Source organism: Strongylocentrotus purpuratus, unplaced genomic scaffold (assembly GCF_000002235.5).
Source record: "Strongylocentrotus purpuratus isolate Spur 01 unplaced genomic scaffold, Spur_5.0 spur5_scaffold_1, whole genome shotgun sequence".
In the NCBI taxonomy this organism is placed as follows: Eukaryota; Metazoa; Echinodermata; class Echinoidea; order Camarodonta; family Strongylocentrotidae; genus Strongylocentrotus; species Strongylocentrotus purpuratus.
The window spans coordinates 10,978,080-10,998,360 of NW_022145594.1; the positions used below are offsets into that span (position 1 = coordinate 10,978,080).

The 20,281-nt window shown below is 38.4% G+C and overlaps 1 protein-coding gene across 3 annotated transcripts; it reads right to left on the bottom strand.

Moving 5' to 3' along the window:
* Nucleotides 1–2,122: 2,122 nt before the first annotated feature.
* On the bottom strand, nucleotides 2,123–18,357 carry LOC115920908 (ankyrin repeat and SAM domain-containing protein 3-like). 3 transcript variants are annotated; one of them, XM_030977668.1, is made up of 11 exons: nucleotides 18,284–18,357; nucleotides 15,846–16,044; nucleotides 15,092–15,287; nucleotides 13,213–13,334; nucleotides 11,783–11,864; nucleotides 10,674–10,809; nucleotides 9,468–9,686; nucleotides 8,528–9,191; nucleotides 6,942–7,083; nucleotides 4,510–4,682; nucleotides 2,123–3,517 (listed from the first exon to the last, which is right to left on the bottom strand). In XM_030977668.1, the coding sequence occupies exons 2-11, from the start codon at nucleotides 16,025–16,027 to the stop codon at nucleotides 3,094–3,096; spliced, it is 2,340 nt and encodes a 779-aa protein (XP_030833528.1). In that variant the 5' UTR covers nucleotides 16,028–16,044; nucleotides 18,284–18,357; the 3' UTR covers nucleotides 2,123–3,093. The 3 variants fall into 3 exon arrangements, with proteins under 3 accessions (XP_030833528.1, XP_030833527.1, XP_030833526.1); XM_030977667.1 differs by having other exon boundaries at nucleotides 8,528–9,188; nucleotides 15,092–15,290; XM_030977666.1 differs by having other exon boundaries at nucleotides 15,092–15,290.
* Nucleotides 18,358–20,281: the final 1,924 nt, after the last annotated feature.

Here is a 20,281-nt window from a genome sequence, read left to right on the forward strand (position 1 = left end):
CGCGGGTAATCGCGGGCGGTACACGTGGTACACACGCGGTAAAGACGCGGTACAGACGCGGAACGAACGTGCTAGGACGTGCTACGGCCGCGGTTAAGACGTGGTTACACGCGGAATTGGACGCGAAATTTTAGCGGGTAATCGCGGGTGGAGCACGGTCATAGCACGTTTGTTCCGCGTCTGTACCGCGTTGTTATCACGTGCATTAGCGTGTGTACCGCGTGTAAGCGTGGTAGGCCGCAGTACCGCCGTGCTTCACCCGCGATAAGGACGCGGAACAGTCGCCGGCGTCTGTTCCGCGGGCATACCACGGGTAAACCGCGGGTAAGCCAATTTTGCACATTTTCCACCACGGGCAACCGCGGGCAAAAAAAAAATCGCGAAATTTTACCCGCGATACAGACGCGAAAGGCTGTGTGACCGGGCCTTAAAGAAGAATGGTTTGGTATAGGTAAATTGTAAAATTAAACAAAGGCTCACAAAAAATCGTTTGATCTTCATTCCATTTTCCAATAATAAATGAGATATATATTGCGCTCCGTGTGTTTTATGTGTGCTATGTAATCAGAATTCTATGACTTTTATTGGTTGCATAATTCCCCCCCCCCCCACCCGGCCTCATTAGGGTTAAAGCAGTAACTTTATGAGAATACACAAGTGTTCACAGATCACCCCCCCCCCCCCCCCCCCCTTTTAGACAATAGAGGTTGGACGTTGTCAATAGTAAATGTGGTACTCGGGCATATGTCATGGTTTATACATTCAATATACGAACAATTAAAATATTCAAGACAACTGAAATTTAAAAAGAAATGTAAGAAACATTTATAACGACAAAGTATAACTATGATATTGTTAATTAACGTACGTTTGCTATAATTTAATGCAGTGTCCTTCCAACGTGAAGGTAATTTCAAGCCCAGTTTGGATAATATCGTTGTTTTACCAAACCGCCATCTTTTTTTTACTACAATATTAACAGACACACACATTGGCTATTATTTCCCTCATTTCGGGCACGTGGGTATAAGTTCATTTTAGAGACCATAATGAACAAAATATGACACAAAATATATTTTTTGTTTTACCCGACAAATTAAGAGTGTATGGTATAAAATTTCAAGAAATTGTTGTTTTTCTCGAGGGCCATCTATCAATTTGAAGAAAAACAAAACGAAAACAGTTGTTGGTATTAACTGACATTCATTTTTTAAAGCATGTTTTGAAGCATTCTTCTGAAACCACACTAACATAATACCTTCAGAGTGATATGCTAAAACATACAACTGATTTTATCAATCAATAATGAATTTAATTGAAATGGTTTATTAATAACATTTCATCGGGCCCAAAGGCTGAATCACAATTTTTTTATTTTTTACATATTAAAAATACAAAAATATATACAATCATAACAAATGGGTACAGAAATGATAAAACAACAAGACAAATGCAACTGCATCTCCTATATGCCTCTGCCCTAAATTCAGTTTAGGAATGGATGGAATTAGTGGTGACATATCACAATGAAAACAAAAAGCCTATCCCTTGTGGTTCAACCCAATTTGGAACTAACGCTTGAACCATGCATCGGGTTGAAGCTTTAATACAATGCGGGGCTATAGTGGTTGCCATCAGCACAAATATCAATTAACCATGCAACTCTCTCATAATTTAATAAGATAGGTACATACTTACATAGATGTATACATACTGGTAATAAAACTGTTCAAGGTTGATAAGTTCTTGTCTTAATCGACTTGCGCCAAAGTTGCTTATGTGATGTTTGAATAAAACAATTGGGATTTGGGTATTAATACGGTCTTTGCAGATCCAAATAATATCCCTAACAAAATTAATCATGCCACACATATCAAATATCGAATATCAAATATCAACGATCATTTGTGTGTGTGTGTGTGACTTTGTTTCTGCAAAAAGCATATGCATTGCATTTCATTTGATACATTCAATTCATTTTCTCACTTCGCTAATCCCAACATAATACATACTGTAGGCATCACTTTGGCGCAAGTCGATTTTTGCACTCTCGCAAACAATGCTTCATGTTCATCGTGAACACATACCACACAAAAATGATACCAGATGATTTGGGATAAAACACTCTTTCATAAGATGTATAATAATTTACTGTCCATAGGTCATTTTAAAAATAATTAGCATTTTTCTAGGTGTCAACTTTTTTTTGACTCACACGGTAGATGTAAGCCAACAGTTATACCATATTTCTCAGTTCTCACAACTGCACCAGGACTCGGGAGTGTCATATTTGACAGAAATAAAGCAATGCACATGCTCACTATTGTTTTTAATAGTAGAAGTAGTAGTAGTTCTATGGTCGTGAGATGGCAAAACAAGGTAAGTAGAATTGTGGGGCAAATTAACTTTTTTTGCATATTCCGAGTTGTAATTCCTGGAACTTGAAATTGCCCCGTTACCAAGAATTTACCCCTCTTCCCTGCCAAAAAACCCTCTTGTTTTGCTGGCAGAACAACATAAGTTGACTTCTTCTCCTTCTCAACGGGCGTTCGTGGTTGAGATGGCAGAACAACGTACATGTAAGTTGACTTCTTCTCCTTCTCAACGGGCGTTCGTGGTTGAGATGGCAGAAAAACATATGTTTGACATACGTTGTTTTGCCGTACAAACACATCCTCTTATATGGCAGAAAAACGAATTACCTTGATTGTTCCTTTGTGTTATATCAATTCTAGGACATACGTTTTTTTGCCACATCAACCTATTGGCACCGTACTTGCGGCAAAACAATGTATCTTCTACACCTATGTAAATAAATCGTAATTTAAGGGATTAAGTAGGAAAATTTTTGACATCGGTGGTCATTATCATGCAGAATATCAGATATCAAATACAAAAACTAAAAGAACTGATGTCCTCCTTCAAAACTTCAAACTCGATTATCTCCCAAAGACATTTTGTGTAGATACAATGTTTTGCCATCTCACAGCTGTGTAGTGCACATGCATGTTCTTGCATAGCATATTATGTTAAAAACTCAATAACAACTATGTACTTCTGAAGGATTTTGAAGATTATGTAGTGCCACACATGTCATGGCAGTGAATTACCACTTGAATTTGGTGAGAATGCGCTCTGTCCATCAACGATTTTATCCATATTATTGGTCACCATGGCAACGATGCGACCGAGTTTATGCGACAGCTGACCCAGCATTTCAACAAGGTCTACCATTGGTAGCTTCCTGAGTTCAACATTATCATTGTCCAATGAGAGGGCTTGTTCTACAGATGAGTGTCTACTGCCGTCTCGTACGGGAGAGCCCATTGGCTCGTTTGAATGACTGGAGCCGACCACTGTACCTCTGAGAACAGGACTACTCATGATGGAGCGAACGATGTCTGATGATGAGGATGGTGACCCGCCACGCCCATCGGAGCTCATTCCTGAATCACTTTCTCTTCTCGATAGCAGGGGCATTGACTGAACACGCCTCATCAACTCTACTTGGTAACATCTAAGGGTAGAAGAGAGTCGAAATATAAAGTTGTGAAGATGGAAAACTCCATTACATAATACATGTACAACTTTCAGAAAAACAAAATAAAAATGATTTTCTCACCTAAGCCTTTCTGATTTTGCACACCTTCATAATTATTTTCTCAATTGTTGTCTTTGTAATGTCTTTGTATTAATATTTTGTCATGTAACATCGATGGTTACATGTGTGATTAATAACATAGACTTTATAAAACATACCTCCTATAGGCTTTTTTCTTACGACTAGTGGTCTTTATACTTCTTTGTAAGTTTTGAGATGAACTTTAATAATAATGATAATAATATTAATACTATTAATAATAATGATAATGATGACGATAATTTTAATAATAATAATACTAATAATACAAATGATAATAATGATAATAAAAATATTGAAAATGATGATAGTTACATGTATATTAATGATAATAATAATATTTATAATAATACTTGGATTTAAACAACGCCTTTTCCAGGTGATACAAGGCACTGTCATTAAGTCTAAAGACAGATTCAGAATTGTAGACGGTAGAGATATGTTTCAATTGTGTTTGGAGAGAATACTGGTTTTGATGAGGTGCCTTAAAGGGGCACTGAACCACCCTCTTAATTCCTCTTACATGTTCTTCCAGGGGGGTGTTTCACAAAGATCCTAAGTCAAACTTAACTCTAAGTTGGACTTAAATATTATGGAGAGCCATTTGTAGCCTTAAAATAAAATATGTTCAAAGCGAAAATTCAAGTATTTTAGACTTCTTATAAATTCCACATCAAAAACATGAATTCTCCTTGATAATAGAAAATTATGAATGATTTGAATCAACATTTTATGCCTCTTAAAAAAGCTTTTACAAAATAATTTCAAAGATGCTAACGGCTTTCCATAATTTTTAAGTCCAACTTAGAGATAAGTTCAACTTAGGATCTTTGTGAAACACCCTCCAGGAACGCTTAGCTCATTATTACCTCATATTATCATAGAGCTGCCTCATGCGATGACACAGTTTGCTGGTGTCCGTTACCATGGATACCATCTGCTGGTAGATCTTCTTATCTTCCATCAAGCATCCCTCTACCACGCTCCTTAGTTCTCTCTCCTGAAGTACTTGTGCTTCCAGCTGCTCTTTCTTCATGCTATCCTGTAATGAAAAGAGAAAGGAAACTTAGATTGATCTGTGCATTTAAATCGGGCATTCGTGTACCACGCATGCTAGTGCTTTATCCCGGAGTACCTGTGCTTCCGGCACTCCTTTCTTCCCACTGTCCTAAAGCATTACAAGAGAATAAAGGTGAGCACTATTTGAATTTGGTATAAAGAAGAGGAGGCAAGACGGCTCAGTCCGTAAAGCGTCTGGCTGTTAAACCAAATGATCCGACCTTTACATGAGGCAGTCTTCTACCAAGCTCATCAGTTTTCTCTCCTAGGATACCGGTGCTTCAGGATGTTCTTTCTTCCTACTATCATGGCTCAGTCCGTAAAGCGTCTGCCCGTTAAACCAAATGATCCGACCTTTACATGAGGCAGTCTTCTACCAAGCTCATCAGTTTTCTCTCCTAGGATACCGGTGCTTCAGGATGTTCTTTCTTCCTACCATCATGGAGTGATCAGAGAGAAGAATCCTTAAAGGGAGTCACTCGTCAGTTTCCATGTACAGAAGGCCACAATTCGCAGACACTAATAATAATAATAATAATATTGGCATTTATATAGCGCTCTTACAGACATACATGTGTATCACAGCGCTTTACAACATTACATTACATTACTAGACTTGCTGGAATAAAAAATCATTAACGTATGTACAGGTCTGCACACAGCGAATCTGTAGGCCAATCGAGAAATACCCCCTCATCTCTCGGAGACTTCGGTCCATCCTTCGGATGAGGGAAAAGTGAGATAATGACTTTACCATTTGGGGGAATGGGTGGAAAACGCAGTATATTACATAAGGCCGGCTGGTCATAAAACTGAAGGCTAATTCTGGTGATTGACAGCACCTCTTATTGGGTAAACACCCGAACGGTGTTGAATTCCCCACGAGAGCCTACTACTATGTGTCTTTAACACAATTTGAGTTTGATATAGAGGAGAGGTGAGGAGTCGGCTCAGTCAGTAAAGAGTATGCCTGCTAAACCAAGTGATCAAACATTTAAATGACCCAGTCCGCTACAAAACTTCTCAGTTCTATCTCCCGGACTACATGTTCTTCCAGTTGTTCTCTTCTCTTCATACCTATTCATGTATTATGATGAGAAGAAACATGTTATAGCCAACTGAGCAAAATCTGGTTCAATTTGATTCTGGTTTACACAGCCTTGCAAATGCAGTAAGTACGTAGATCTGTTAACATATATTGCGCAAGTTGTCATGCGCTGTTAAACATGGCTACAAGCGGCCATTTTGATTTTATGCAAATCATGCAAAAGCTAAAATAGTTCTGGGAGCGCTCAAGATTCCAAATCAACTAAGCTTATCCCCTGAAAGAACTTTTCTGGGTTCATTATTAAGTGTAACATTGACTGCCTACTAAATTCATGCTAAAAAGCAATGAAAGCAACTCAAATTAGATAAGTATTTTGTGAAGCAATTTAATTATTTGTCTCTATGACACTTTGATGTTTTAATTTGTGTAAACAGGTGCATTTTTAGTGTAAGTGAAAGCGATATTTGTGTACAAACAACATATTTCTATCCCAAGTGACCTTTTGAGGCATGTGACAAGCTAGGGAGTAATGCTTTTTCTTTTCTTTTTGCAAGGAAACTGGTTGATTCTCATGAAGCCTGGAACACAGAGGGGACAGAGTCTGATATTGGGCAATAGAGAATAAAGTGATATCCTTCTTTAGCATCAACATCAGCATTACACGGGTGAGAGTTAAGGTGCCCCTTTAAGTCTTCCAGTCGCTCCTTCTTAGGAATGACAGAGTAATCTACTTGGAGGGCACAAAAGAGAGCGTTGGATCATGCATTACATAATACAGATCAGGGGGGTGTTTCACAAAGATCCTAAGTCGAACTTAACCCTAAGTTGGACTTAAACATTATGGAGAGCCACTTGTAGCCTTAAAATCAAATATATTCAAAAGCAATAGTTCAAGTATTTTAGACTTTTCATAAATTCCACAGCAAGAACATGAAATCTCCATGATAATAGAAAATATGAATGATTTGAATAAAAATGTCATAAATTTTACAAAATATTTTCGAAGATGCTTTCCATAATTGTTAAGTGTAACTTAGAGTTAAGTTCGACTTAGGATCTTTGTTAAACACCCCCCTGATCAGTGATTGTCTTGTACTCGCTTCAACCGTTTCCTTGTAGACAGTTTCCCTCAAAATATGGAATTGTTTGATATAAAAGAACTCTAGATCTATACAATGAATTGAATTCAGTTACCTCTGACAGCTGTATGGCCATTTCTTGCATAGCCGTTTCCACCCTGTCCGCGTACACCTGTTCTAGATTGGTGCTGAACGGTACCGCTTGACTGTGCCACCTGGCTATGGCGTTGGTTAACTTACGCCTAGGTCCCATTAACCTTCAAAGAACATGGGACAATGGACGCAATAATTATTAATAGTAAGAACGATAATAATTAGTATACGGCTAAAATGTATAGAATCAACCAATGAAACACAATATCATGCATTTTATGGGTTATAAGTTTAATGAGTGTGACGAGAGTAAAGAATATGAACCCCCTTGGACAGAACCAATTTTAAACTTGAGTTCCGAAGGCACCATAATATTTGCGAGCACAGACGTGTGCGTCGATTAGTTTACCCATTTTACTGATAGAATTAGTGTATATTCAAACTGCAATATAATCTTGGAATTAGTAATACATGTATATGAAGCTCAAATTGCAAAGCTGCCAACCTTGTGCGACCAATGAAAAAGAAACATAATGTAAAAAAAAAAGGAATTTATTGAAACGAAACATAAAATCATGTGCGACACACTTCCAATGCAGAAATGTCCATTCCTCACGCTGTTTTTTTAGGACCTATAGTAGGTATTTTTCATTTTGGTATAATCGGCATTTCATTCTTTTTGAGAATATTTTTCTCTTCAAGTATGTTTTCAAGTATACTTGAACCTTATGTTTTCTATTGAGTTTGTGATAAAAATAACATTTTAGGGCAGTTGTTTGACGTGCAGTATGTACAAATATTTTTAAAAATTAAATTAAATTAAAATTAAAAAACAAAATAAAATATAAAACTTTATTCTATGAAGAAAAAACGTATAACCATAATTTGGAAGAAAACACAGAATTATTCTGGGAAAAAAATATAATGATTGGCAGCTCTGCAATTGTCAAAACAGTATAGAAAAAGGAAACACTTCGGAACTCCTCAGGTTTAATACAGAGGTCATCCAGTTCCGGTATGCAATCGATTAAAAGTAAATTATATCACAAATTTGAGGCAGCTATGCACTTTTTGTGCAGCAGCTATTCAAGTTAGCTCACGATCAATTGGGCAAAAAGAATTTCCATTTTCGGTTTAACTTTGGAGTGGATTTTAAAGGCACACTGTCCTACTTGTAGCTACTTGCTCCCTCTATTTAGAAAACTTCGCTAATCGGTGCCTGTTGGTCCCCCATGATCCTCTTTTTCTTATGTTAAATGAGAGCTGAGTTAATGAGATAGCCACCTGTCACAGTGTCCTCGCTGGCTCGCTGGGTGTCCTAATCCCTTCTGGGTGAAGTAGTAGAGCCTGCCTTTAAAGGCCCACTGCACTACTTGTAGCCACTTGCGCCCTCTATATAACAAACAATGCCTAATCGGTGACCATTGGTCCCCCATGATCCTCTTTTTCTTATGTTAACTGAGAGCTGAGTTAATGAGATAACCACCTGTCCAGTGACCTTGCAGGGCGGTCTAATCCCTCCTGTAAACTATGGCAGATAAGCTTTAAAAGATTATTATTATTATTATAAGTACAAAAAAAGAAATCCTTGGAGTTTTTTTCTCTTACTTGATTCCTACTTCTCTGAGGTCACTGTCGGTCAGAGTCAAAAACACTCTCAGGTCAATTTCCTGCTCCTCAAAGATGTGCAGATACTTGGTGAGGCTCAGACTCTCTAGCAGCTCCTTCAGGCCACTGAAAGGAACACCGACCTTCTCGGGATTGACCTCAATGTCATGACCTTTGGGGTCGCCTGCCTGCAGCGGATGGACCGTTGAGGTGTAGCCGATAGCTGGGGGTTGGTGGAGTGGTGCAGGGGCGAGCCGATGCGGATCAGGATCGCTGGGGTAGATTTGAAGGTTGGCTCCAAGGTTCCAACCTACATGAAGCTGCTGCTGCTGAGACTGATGCTGCTGTAAGTGATTCACGTAATCCTCAGTCCTTCCCTGCTGCGCTTGGGACAGTCCAATCCTGCTGATACCTGCAACAAGGTCATTAGGATCCACCCCTTGGTGAGGCCGCTGAAAGACTCTCTCTTGCACCAAGTCGCTCCGATCTAGGCTGCTGCCTTCGTTACTGGAGAGACTGGCATCGCAGCTGACGCCCAGCGCACCCGCGAGTCCACCGGCCGAACTGCTACTACAGCTGGAGTTGCTGCTTCGTATCGTGAGGGCACCAGACACGCAGAAGGCGGAGTCTTCGGACTCTCCTGTGTCTCCCTGCTTCTGGTCTGCTTCATGTGCAAGATGAAGAACATTGATTGAAGGACAATGATTAGCATGTTGTCAAGAAACTCTTGAATAACCGAAAATGGGTCTCCTCAAAATATATTATATTATGGATAGCATATTATTATAGGTCCTCTGAATAGAATAGCCCTCCCGAGTCATATATTTTTTGGACACACACTGCTAATCAGTAATGTCATTTTATTTTGCAGCAGCCTTTTACAATTTTTTTTAGGTAGTTTAACCCAGAATGTAGAATGAGGCTTTAGGAGTCTACTTACCGTTGTCTGTGCCACGAAGGTCGGGTGGTTTGGCTTTCTTCTCTCCCAGCATCTTAGCAAATGCTTCTGGTCCATCAAGAATGCTGGGACCTTTGACCTTTGAACTCCGACCTTTCAAATGGTGATGATGATGATGATGATGGTGAAGATGGGAGGGTCTGGGAGGTTGGATCTGGAAGTTCTCATCGGATGAACTCAGATCTATGTCGTCACCGAGCCCTGGCACATAAAAAAAATCAAAAAACTATTAAAGATTCAAATTTGAGAAGATAAACAAGCTGAGAAATTTACCATTTTTAAAGCAAAATGGACTGGATCTGAAAACAGATTGTCTCAAATGAAGAATACTAATTACTCTCTATTTTAGAATGATCTGTGGCATGAAATTGCTCCAGGTGGAAAAAGTGAAATTCTACTCATCTTTTTGGCCCTTCAAAGACTACTTTTAGGTCAGTATTATTTATTTCATGTCAGTATATATTCAATGCACATCTGTTCTACTGTCTCACATGTAGATTTTAATCGGGGTACAGGACTGACCAATAGACCAGTTCGTAGATCCAATCTGCGTATGAGCCGATAAAGGTCATTCGTGATAAAATTGTAAAACCCACCGAGATGAATACGTGCTCATGTTATGTAATTATTATTCATATGTGCACCTACGGTACATTCTATGATACAAGAGGGCAAACAAAAGCTATTCATGAAGCACATACATGCCTTTGGCATTGATTATTCTAAAATACACAAAGTGGAACTTCTTCATGATTAAAAGATCTGTGGATATTTGGGGTCATTTGACCCATGTGCTAACTACGAAATGGTCTATTGCCAGCCATCAGAAAACTGTGTTATAAAAGCGGAGTCCCATTAGGAAATTGACACCATTTGGGAGTTTACCCAATAACAGGTGTTGTCAATCACCAGGATTAGCCTTCCGTTTTATGATCATCAAGCTTCATTTATGTAATGCTGTCTTTTCCCCATATGATAAAGTCCTTATCTGACATCTGCACCATCCAAAGACTCTCCGAGAGACGAGAGGATATCTGTTCTAAAAGTGGACTACAAGTTAACTGTGTGCAGACTTGTACACCAATTCATGGTATTTCCACCAGGTCTGGTGTCAGCGAATTATGACTATCTGCACATGGAAACTGTCGACCAACCCACTTCAAGCCTACTCCTATCAACGCGACATACCTGGCGCTGATCTCACACTGGAGGGCGACATACACCTGTTGTCTATCAAGCTCACTATCTTCATATGGCCGTTCATGAGGGCAAGCGATCTCGCCGTGTCACCTCTCTGATTCTTCAAATCGATCTCTACCCCAGCCTGCATTATATAAATACAAAATATAATAATAATAATATTACAGATATGTTGAATATTAATTTAAATTATTTGTACGCACCTTGAGCATCTCTAGATATAGATATAAATATTGTTATTATTATTATTATTATTATTGATCCTCGCAATCGATATCACGTGATGAGCTCTGAGCCAATCACATCTCGGTATCTGTCTAAGCTATCTAATATAATAAAATGTCTTGTTTACCCGGGGTAGCCTCATCAGTATTTATACTGTTCTCCCTGAGGGCCCTGCAATCATATCATTACCCGGCTTTAATGAACCTAGCTACCATAAAAAGATGCTCAAGCATTCAAGAAATTTCTTCCTACTAGGTACCCATTTACCTCACCTGGGTGGAGTGTGGCAAATGTAGATTGATATCTTGCCAAAAGACATTAATGCTGCAGCGGGACCCGAACCGTGAGCCATGCGATCCACAGTCTGGTGACGTATCCACTATACCACATCATCTCTAACCAATGTGCAAATGTGCATACTGCCCCACTGTTGGCCAATTGTATTACTAAGCATGGTGTCGTCATCTCATGTTGACTATGTGTTTGCATGAGAGTTTGAAAATTTCGCCATTAAAAAAAGGGATTTTAAAAAAAGTACCGGTATGTCACTTTTAAAACGATAAGAAATTTCCTTTCCCTAAAAATTATTTCAGGGAAAAGGTCATATATTCCAAAAGAAAATGTGAAAATAGGATACTTTTCATGACTTTTTACTTCATAAGCAATAAAAAAGGGTTATGTTTAGAGCCCATTTTCGAGGCCATATTCAGGAAAAAAATTTGTCATAAATTGTGGAAAATATGTTTGCTAGTCTGCAAATAGGGGGTCATTTTCGAAACTGTTATTAAATGCTTAAACTGCTTTTAATCATTACAGTGTCCTCCTCTACAACCTTTCAAAAAGAGGATTAATCTCTAACTTGCTGTACTTACTGTTCCGAGTAAGATATTAACAATGATTTCATGGCCTTCGGCAGCAGCCATCATTAGAGGGGTGATACCTAAAGACGGCTCCCTGAAAAGAAGAGGAAAACAACAGACACAGGGACGTGTTTCATCAAACTTGTCATCAAATAACTGTTGTAAGCTACTGAAATTGTGGCATTTGATTGGCTTAAAGCAATTTGTTGTAGAATTTAGCATTTGTTATTGATAACAAGTATTATGAAGCAGGGCCCAGAAATATTGTGAATATCATTACACTTTGTACAACAAACAAAGTTACATGAATAGTGTTTGCTGAAATATTTTTCATTAAATAATCTGAGCTACCCGGAATCTACAACAATCTTTTGTTTTCTTTAAACAAAAGTTAATACTAGTATTGTTTGTTGAATAAATTTAGTGCCGTAAATAATGTGAACTATTAAAATATGCAATAAGCTTTGTTCATTTCAAATTTATGTGAAAATGATGATTGAAGATGATCGAAGACGATTTATGTGTGATTGAATCGTACAAAACGACAACAACAAATGTATGTATATTAAAAGCAACTCGCACGCAATGTTCACTGCTAGGAATAAATGATACCCGACAAACAATTTATGGTAGAAAAAGCAACCAAGATGCTCCAACCATGTTCTTCAGGATATGGTCTCATTCAATTCATGTGCATGAACATGAGGCTAAGAAAATGTGAGTCTGTAATTTTGTTCCAAACATCAATATAATGCGTAATCAATTCAGGGCTCTGTCGGATAAAACTTTGCCATCAATACTGATTAAAGTGCAATGGTATGCATTTGCAAAATATACGACGGTGCTCAGTGAGGAGAATTCTCCTCTGTATTCTACAATGTGCCTAAAAAAAAGGTTAAGCTAAACAAAATGAAGTCTCCCTAAATGTTAGACTCTTTAATACCGGTAGCTATCCACAGGTATGAAAAGTTTCTGGAAAATTTATGAAAATACTTTTTTGGCAAGACTTTTTCCAACTGTAAACTTTTTTGGGGGGGGTGGGAGGGGGGGGGGGGGGGGGGGGGGGGGGGGGGGCGGGGGGTGGTAACTAGTACCACTGCTTACAAATATTACACAAATTCACTTGAAAAAATTACAGGCATATTTTGACATTTTTGCATGTACAATGTAGGTATACAACATTAAATTACAAGTTCAAGTAACAAGTGTTTAACATTGAACCAGGTTCGATTTTAAAGCCCCACTGCACTAGTTTGGCTAGGAGGAATTAGACCTCCCTGCAAGGTCAATGACAGGTGGTTATCTCATCAAATAAGCTCTCAATCAACATAAGAAAAAGGGGGTTATGGGGGACCAATGGTCACTGATTAAGCATTGTTCGCTATCTAGAGGGCGCAAGTAGCTATATTAGTGCGGTGGGGCTTTAATAACGAGAAACACACCTAGCATTAGACTGTGCGCCATTTTCAAGGAGAAACTGGACCATGCTTTGGTGGCCATTGTAGGTGGCATAAAAGAGGGCAGTCCAGCCTCGATGATCAACGATCTCTAGCTCTGCTCCTTCCTGTGCCGTGCGAAACGAATGAGAGCGAGGTGCCACCAAAATAAAACATACCAAAAATAGCCAGTACAAGGTGAAGAGAGAGTAGAAAGGAAGATAGCTTGAAGGTACAGGGAATATAAAAAAGGGAAATCCAACTTTTAATTTTAGACTACTCTCGAGGAAAACAGAACATTCAGAGAAGTACGGATACACTGATGAAAGTTTGAATTAAATGTGATAAAAAATAAGAAAATTTTGAATTTTTGAAATTTGTATTCACTATATGCATTGGTGATTCAAATTGGCGGAAGTGCCGGGCTACCACCTATTCTGTCAAACACACATAATGACTAAAATTGAGTTTTTTTCAAAAATGTATGGCTCAGAAGGGTCTGTTCTCTTCAGAGGACATATAACATGCTATCCATAATTAATTTTGAGTAGTGCCCGGGGAAGAACGCACTGATGAGACGAACAGAAATTAATGATATTTTTGTACACGGCAAACAGAAGATTTATCCGCGCCCTACGTCACGATCCATTGACGAACATACCAACGTGAGAGTTGCATGGATTCAATGATCTCATATTTCAAAGATTCATACATGTCTTATTATTGGTCCAATTTTAAGTAAAACTTCTACCATTCTGTTTAATCTTACTTCTCTGCTTTCATACAAATCAACTCATTGGAGTGTTGGATTGCCCTTTAAGAGAGAGAGAGAGAGCAAGAGAGAGCAAGAGAGAGAGAGAGAGAGAGAGAGAGGGGGAGAGAGAGAGAGAGAGAGAGAGAGGAGGGAGAGAGAGAGAGAGAGAGAGAGTGGGGGGGGGGGGGATCTGGCAAAGGAGGAATGTGGACTTGGGTCTTTGTGTGATAAAAATGGAAGAGATATGGGTACACAATACACAGTGAAGGCAAACAAACTGTGAAAAAGTTTGAAAAAAATGAGTGAAAGTCAGAGACTTGAAACAAGAAAAGATTATAGACAAATAAGGTGGAGTCAAATAGAAAATAGAGAGGGAAGAAATGAACAACATCTAGGGGTGAAAGAAGGGGTAGAGTCAGGGAGAGGGGGAGAGAAGGGAGGGGTAATCAAAGTGAAGCCCATGCAGAACAGAACAAGTGGCAAATTGAAAGAAAATTTTAATATTAAAATACCCCATTAAGAGTAGAAAAGTTGCAAAACATTTTTAAATAACTCATAAAATGATGAATACTAAAAAGCAAGCAGAAATGAACAAAATGAATAAATCAACAAATGAATAAATAAATATGTAAATAAATTAATTAATTAAAGCAATAAGAAGTGACTAAATACATGAATAATAAACATTGATTTGCATGAAATGATTGCTCCAGTAAATTTAATGAAAAGCAAGATCACATACAGGGAAAATCGAAAACACAAACCCCAACTAGTACAACGCAACAAAACTCATGAAAACCAATAGAAAACCATGCATGTGCAATTTGATGGAGCAATGAAGATGAGTAATTTTACTTGGTGGAAACAATAACATGTAGGCGTACATTTGCCATTACAATTCTGATATTTACTGAACTTAATATAATTTTGTTGTGGGGAGAAATGAAAGCTAACTGCACAAGCCTTTGGATACACTCACCAAATAACCCACTTTATGCATGACAATATCAAGAAATCAAAATGAACATAACTAACAATAATTCTTAACCCGCTAACTACTGATTTGTTTGATTCCTATAGGCTTAATACCTGGTAACAGGAGTGAGTGGATTAAATTCTAATAAATAATACCTGAATGAGAAAGTAAGCCACGCTTTCATTTCCACAGCTGGCTGCCATCATCAAGGCCGTTGACCCCTTATCTGACCTCACATCGACCTTTGCCTTGGCGTCCAAGAGGAGATTGACAATGGTGTCGTGTCCGATGTAACAGGCATACATCAGGGCCGTCCAGCTACCCCTGTTCTTCTTGTTGATATCGAAATCACTGCTGCAACAATGAAAGAAGGTCATGTAAAGGCTCGTTTAGACACGACAGGGACAAAATAAATATATATTTTTCAGGGGCTACTTTTCAAGCTTGCCTGCATGAAAATAACACTCTAAAATTTGTTTTGCATTGAACTCTATGCAAATTTACAGGGGCTCTTTTTTTTATTTTCGCCCCGAGCCTCCGTGTATTTTTTTCACTGAGACACAACGCGATAAGCCTCTTCAGAGTTACTATTGGAACACTGGCAGATAAAGGACACTGTACAAAATTGTAAATCCATCAGAACATATGCTGGATATGTGTTCATGAGTTATGTAATATAATTATGCACCAACTCTACATTCTTTATGATGCATAACATGTACATGTATATATGTAGTATTCTTTTCAAAAGGTTTTCACGAAGTACCTACTAGTACATCCCTTTGACATTGATAATTCTAAAGCCCATAAAGTGCGACATCTGAATGTTTCAAAATTCTGTGAGTATTTGGGCGGTCATTTACATGTATACATGTACGTACATGTGTCAACTACGAACTGGTCTATTACCTTGCAATATAAGCGTGCACACAGTCATATTGCCCTATCGAAGCGGCTGTGTGCAAGTCTAATGGGATGGGTTCAAAAGCACACTTGCTGTCAAGAGCACTCCAACCTTTCCACATAGATAGACTCTTATCCAGGAGCTCTGATTCACTAGCTTCATCACTGGCTTCGTAAGGGTACTCCATACTGGAAAAATGAAGACCTAAAAAATGAAAGGATAACACTTTAGCCTTCACATCAGTAGCATACATGTATATTTGATGTTTACGATACATATATTCTTGATTATAGGGGAAGGGGACGAATATGCGGTATACACGAAAGAGTAGCGGAAGCGACTAGAGGCAAAAGATCAGAGGGGTGTTTCACAAAGATCCCAAGTCGATTTTAACTCTAAGTTGGACTTAAATATTATGGAGAGCCATTTGTAGCCTTAAAATAAAATATATTCAAAAGCGAAAAATCTAGTATTTTAGAATTTTTATAAACTCCAAATCAAGAACATGAAATCTCCTTGATCGTAGAAAATATGGATGATTTGAATCAACATTTTATGCCTTTTAAAAAAAAATTTACAAACCATTTTCATAGATGCTAACGGCTTTCCATAATTTTTAAGTTCAAGTTCAACTTAGAGATAAGTTCAACTAAGGATCTTTGTGAAACACCCCCCTGGACAGGACTTCTTTATCCCTGTGGACAAGAAGACCTAAACCAAAGGCCAAGTACATGTATCTGTACCCTGTGCATAGAGTGGTGAAGTGTGACGTCATCAAAAATCAACTTTTAGAATTTCTCAAATTTCTCAAATTTTTCCTTATTTTTCAAAAGAGCATCAAAAATAATGTCCAAATGTCAAAAACCAATTGAATACCAGTATGTTGAGTATTGGCTGAGATATGACCATCTGAATAAATATATTTCCTATGGGAACTCAGTGTCATTTGATCTGGGGGCCGTTTCTCGAAACCAACTTCATGACAGTCATATCTTTGTCGGCGACCTACGGAGATGTCATGAAGTGGATAAACCGTTTCACAAAGCCATGACAGACATGATATTGATATATCGCGATACTAGCAGCTCAAGAACATAGTCTTTGTCACGATCCATTTGATTTATCACAAATAACCCAAAACAAGTTTTGGGGCTAAAATTGTTCAAAAAGAAACATATACATATTAATTCTCCTAAAATAAATAATAAATAGTGTCATTATCAAATGTAGATCATGAAACGATTTGCATATTTCTGTAAAGATTCTTAAATTGAAGAAAAACCGGTGAGTTTTTTTTTTTCTCGACAATCCACTCAAAAGGTAGTTGAAGGATACCGTAATGTGATAGTTTATCAATACGTACTTTTTTGTTTATTGTGACGAGGAATTTTAGGCAAAATACCTTTTCTCAGCCAGTTTTTATTCTAGAGTCTCATAATACTCGTTATATAATTGATTTGATATTGAAAATATAATTTGAAAGAAGTATTTAGAGAGGGAATAATAATGCACATAGGCCCCAAAGGTACAATGGTATCCTAAGAAAGACTATGGATTGACTATGGACAACGGTGTTTAACAATCTTATCTCTTTTATTTATGTTTATAGTTTAATGATTTGTGATTTAATGTTTATATTCAGCTTTTACAAATTTCTGTATAATTTGTATTATCACTTCTGTACATTTGCATTTCGCATCCCAGAGAATTACGTACCGAACTTGTCTATATTTTTCTCAAAATGATAGGGAAACTAATCGTACATTTCGCGGCCCATGGAACAGCAACAAACTGACTTGTGATGGCGCTTTACAGCAATTAAAAAGATACGACAGGTTCGGAGCAGTGACAACTCGCTTGTCGCGAAAGTTGTCGCTCATCTTGACAAAGACGGCTTCGTGAAACACTTAGCTGACAAGTTGCGCGACAGTGGCGAGATGTCGTTGATCTTGTAGTTATGACGGTTTCGAGAAACGGCCCCCTGGACAACGAGCGCACAAATCCTACTTCGTAGGCCTAGAATATTAGAGAAGCCTTGGCTTAGCCTTGGCTCGAGTATGGCCTCCCTATCATACCATAGCACATCATGTATGACACACAATGACACATGCATACTAACGATTTCCCCAAGCTAGTAATGACATTGTGAAATAACTAATACCAGAACAGAATAGTCTACATGTACGTAAAAGGCGCAGCGGAGTCGGCGCGGCGCAGCCGCCGCCGCCCGACTGGCCGGCTGGTTGACATGGCCGAGACCGAGCTGAGCTGAGGTAGCCGACTCGACAGTCTTCGTCTCACTCTCTCTCACACTCACAGTCACGCTGCCAAGCCATCGTAATTAGACCTAGGTCTACTCACGTTTGTTCAATTTCATTTCTGCCACATTACAAATCATATGGTTTTATCGATAAAGAAATAAAATAAATCAGCGGAATATTACATCACACAGCATTAGTGGGATACGGTCGACTCGTCAACGTATTTGACGTACTACTACTATAGCCTACCAAAAACTAGATCAACAACAACAACAAAAAGCATAGGTCACGTCCACAAAGTAAAAGCTGAATCTAGCTACGTGTATAAAAAAATAAAATTATGATTGTTATTGAATCTATGGTATCGGTCAGAATAAGTTTTCGGAAAACCCAAATTTGTTTTCCTTTTCCATCTTGTATTCCATCCAAAAGTTAGACCTCCATTTTTATATTGAGCCGAATTTCATCAGATTAAGATCTAATTATATTTCGAAATATAAGTCAGCAATTTTGTTACAATAAAAGGTTGTCAAACTAAGTGTAAGCGAAACAAAATAAATATAATATTGATGACAAAATTATCTATGATCAGGCACGTATAGCCACGGGGGACACGGGGGCACGGGGGCACGGGGATCGGTTGAAATTTTTTAGACCCCTCAACATGAATGTGCCCCCCCCCCAAAAAAAAAAACAACCAACAACAAACAAACAAACAAACAAACAAACAAACATCAAACTCTGGTTACGGCCCTCATTGATGGTAATTAACAACAACAGAACAGATCATAAGTCAAAAGATTGATAAAACCTTTAGCTAGTTAAGTAGTATATCTGCACGAAACAATTCAGTGATTCAAATTAATAAATTTAGACCCCTCAACATGAATGTGCCCCCCCCCCCAACAAAAAAAAAAAACAACAAACAAACAAACAAACAAACAAACAAACATCAAACTCTGGTTACGGCCCTGTCTATGATGATGGTAATTAACAACAACAGAACAGATCATAAGTTAAAAGATTGATAAAACATTTAACTAGTTATTAACTAGTTAAATAAGTAGTATATCTGCACGAAACAATTCAATTCAAAAAAACAAATAATCCCCGATATTGATATTATATGCGCCTCGGGAGCTAATTTAAGTCGATATGGTGCATGGATACGCCCCCCCCCCCCCCAAGGAATACTGAATATTGTTATATGAATGTCGTTTGTTTCGAAGAGCAAACATGCGCTAGTGGCCATAATATTCCTACCGACCATTTCCTTTTCTTCTTCTTCTTCTTCCTTTTGAGTACAGACCTCTTTACAGAGTACTATACTGGGGTGTGCAGGTGGACCATACACCGGGTTTCCCCTCGGTTTCCCCTACTCTCATACGAATAGTGCATTAGGTTCTTAATGTGCAAAGATATAGTGACTCTTCTCTACACGGGACCTCCATTTAACGTCCTATCCGAGGTACGGAGTATTTTCCACTTACCTGCGTCTATGAACAAGGGAAGGTTTAAGGTTCTAGGTTCAAGGTTCATTTTATTTCTTTCTTTCACAACATTTTTACATATCATATCAATTCCTTTCATAGCAAAAGCGCTCCTCACAATTTCTGTAAATTTGGCAGTTTAACGCTACGCGTACCGCCTTGACCGGACTGTGCGGTATCTGTGCAGTTCTGTGTGTAGAGAGGTCGGGCTGTATTCATTATTTCTTGGGGGTGCATAAATTGCTCTAATTATACGTACGCGTGTAATGCGCAAGTTTATTGTGACGGCACTAAACCCATCCCACTCATTGTTCCCCTATTTTCATAATGGTACTGACCCAATGAAATGTAGTGCAGTGCGCTCGTACGCGCTGCGCTGCGTGTGTACATGTACTGTACTTATGCATGTTCAGTTATATGTGTATGCATAGCATTACGTACATGCATACAGGGCTAGCTGGCACAAAACCCTGGGTCGGGCTTCTAAAATGGGACATGAAGCCTGATTTGACATGAAAATTGACGGAGCTAAAAATGAATCAATCAAAATGAAATTTATATGTATGAAAAGCTTACGTATCATATGTCATTGTCTGTGATTGAGGATTTACAAATTTGACGCAAAACGCGTTGCTGCAAAGTTAAAGATTGGTTTATTGAAAGGCAATCGAGCACAGTGCGACCGATCCA

What these genes read in the sequence shown, in the direction of transcription:
- LOC115920908 (XM_030977666.1), bottom strand. Translation starts at nt 16,027, where the DNA reads ATGGAGTACCCTTACGAAGCCAGTGATGAAGCTAGTGAATCAGAGCTC. An exon ending in CCTTCGTGGCACAGACAACG is followed by an intron (nt 9,192 to 9,467) that starts GTAAGTAGACTC and finishes TTGCACATGAAG; the next exon opens with CAGACCAGAAGCAGGGAGAC. An exon ending in CTCAGAGAAGTAGGAATCAA is followed by an intron (nt 7,084 to 8,527) that starts GTAAGAGAAAAA and finishes TGTTCTTTGAAG; the next exon opens with GTTAATGGGACCTAGGCGTA.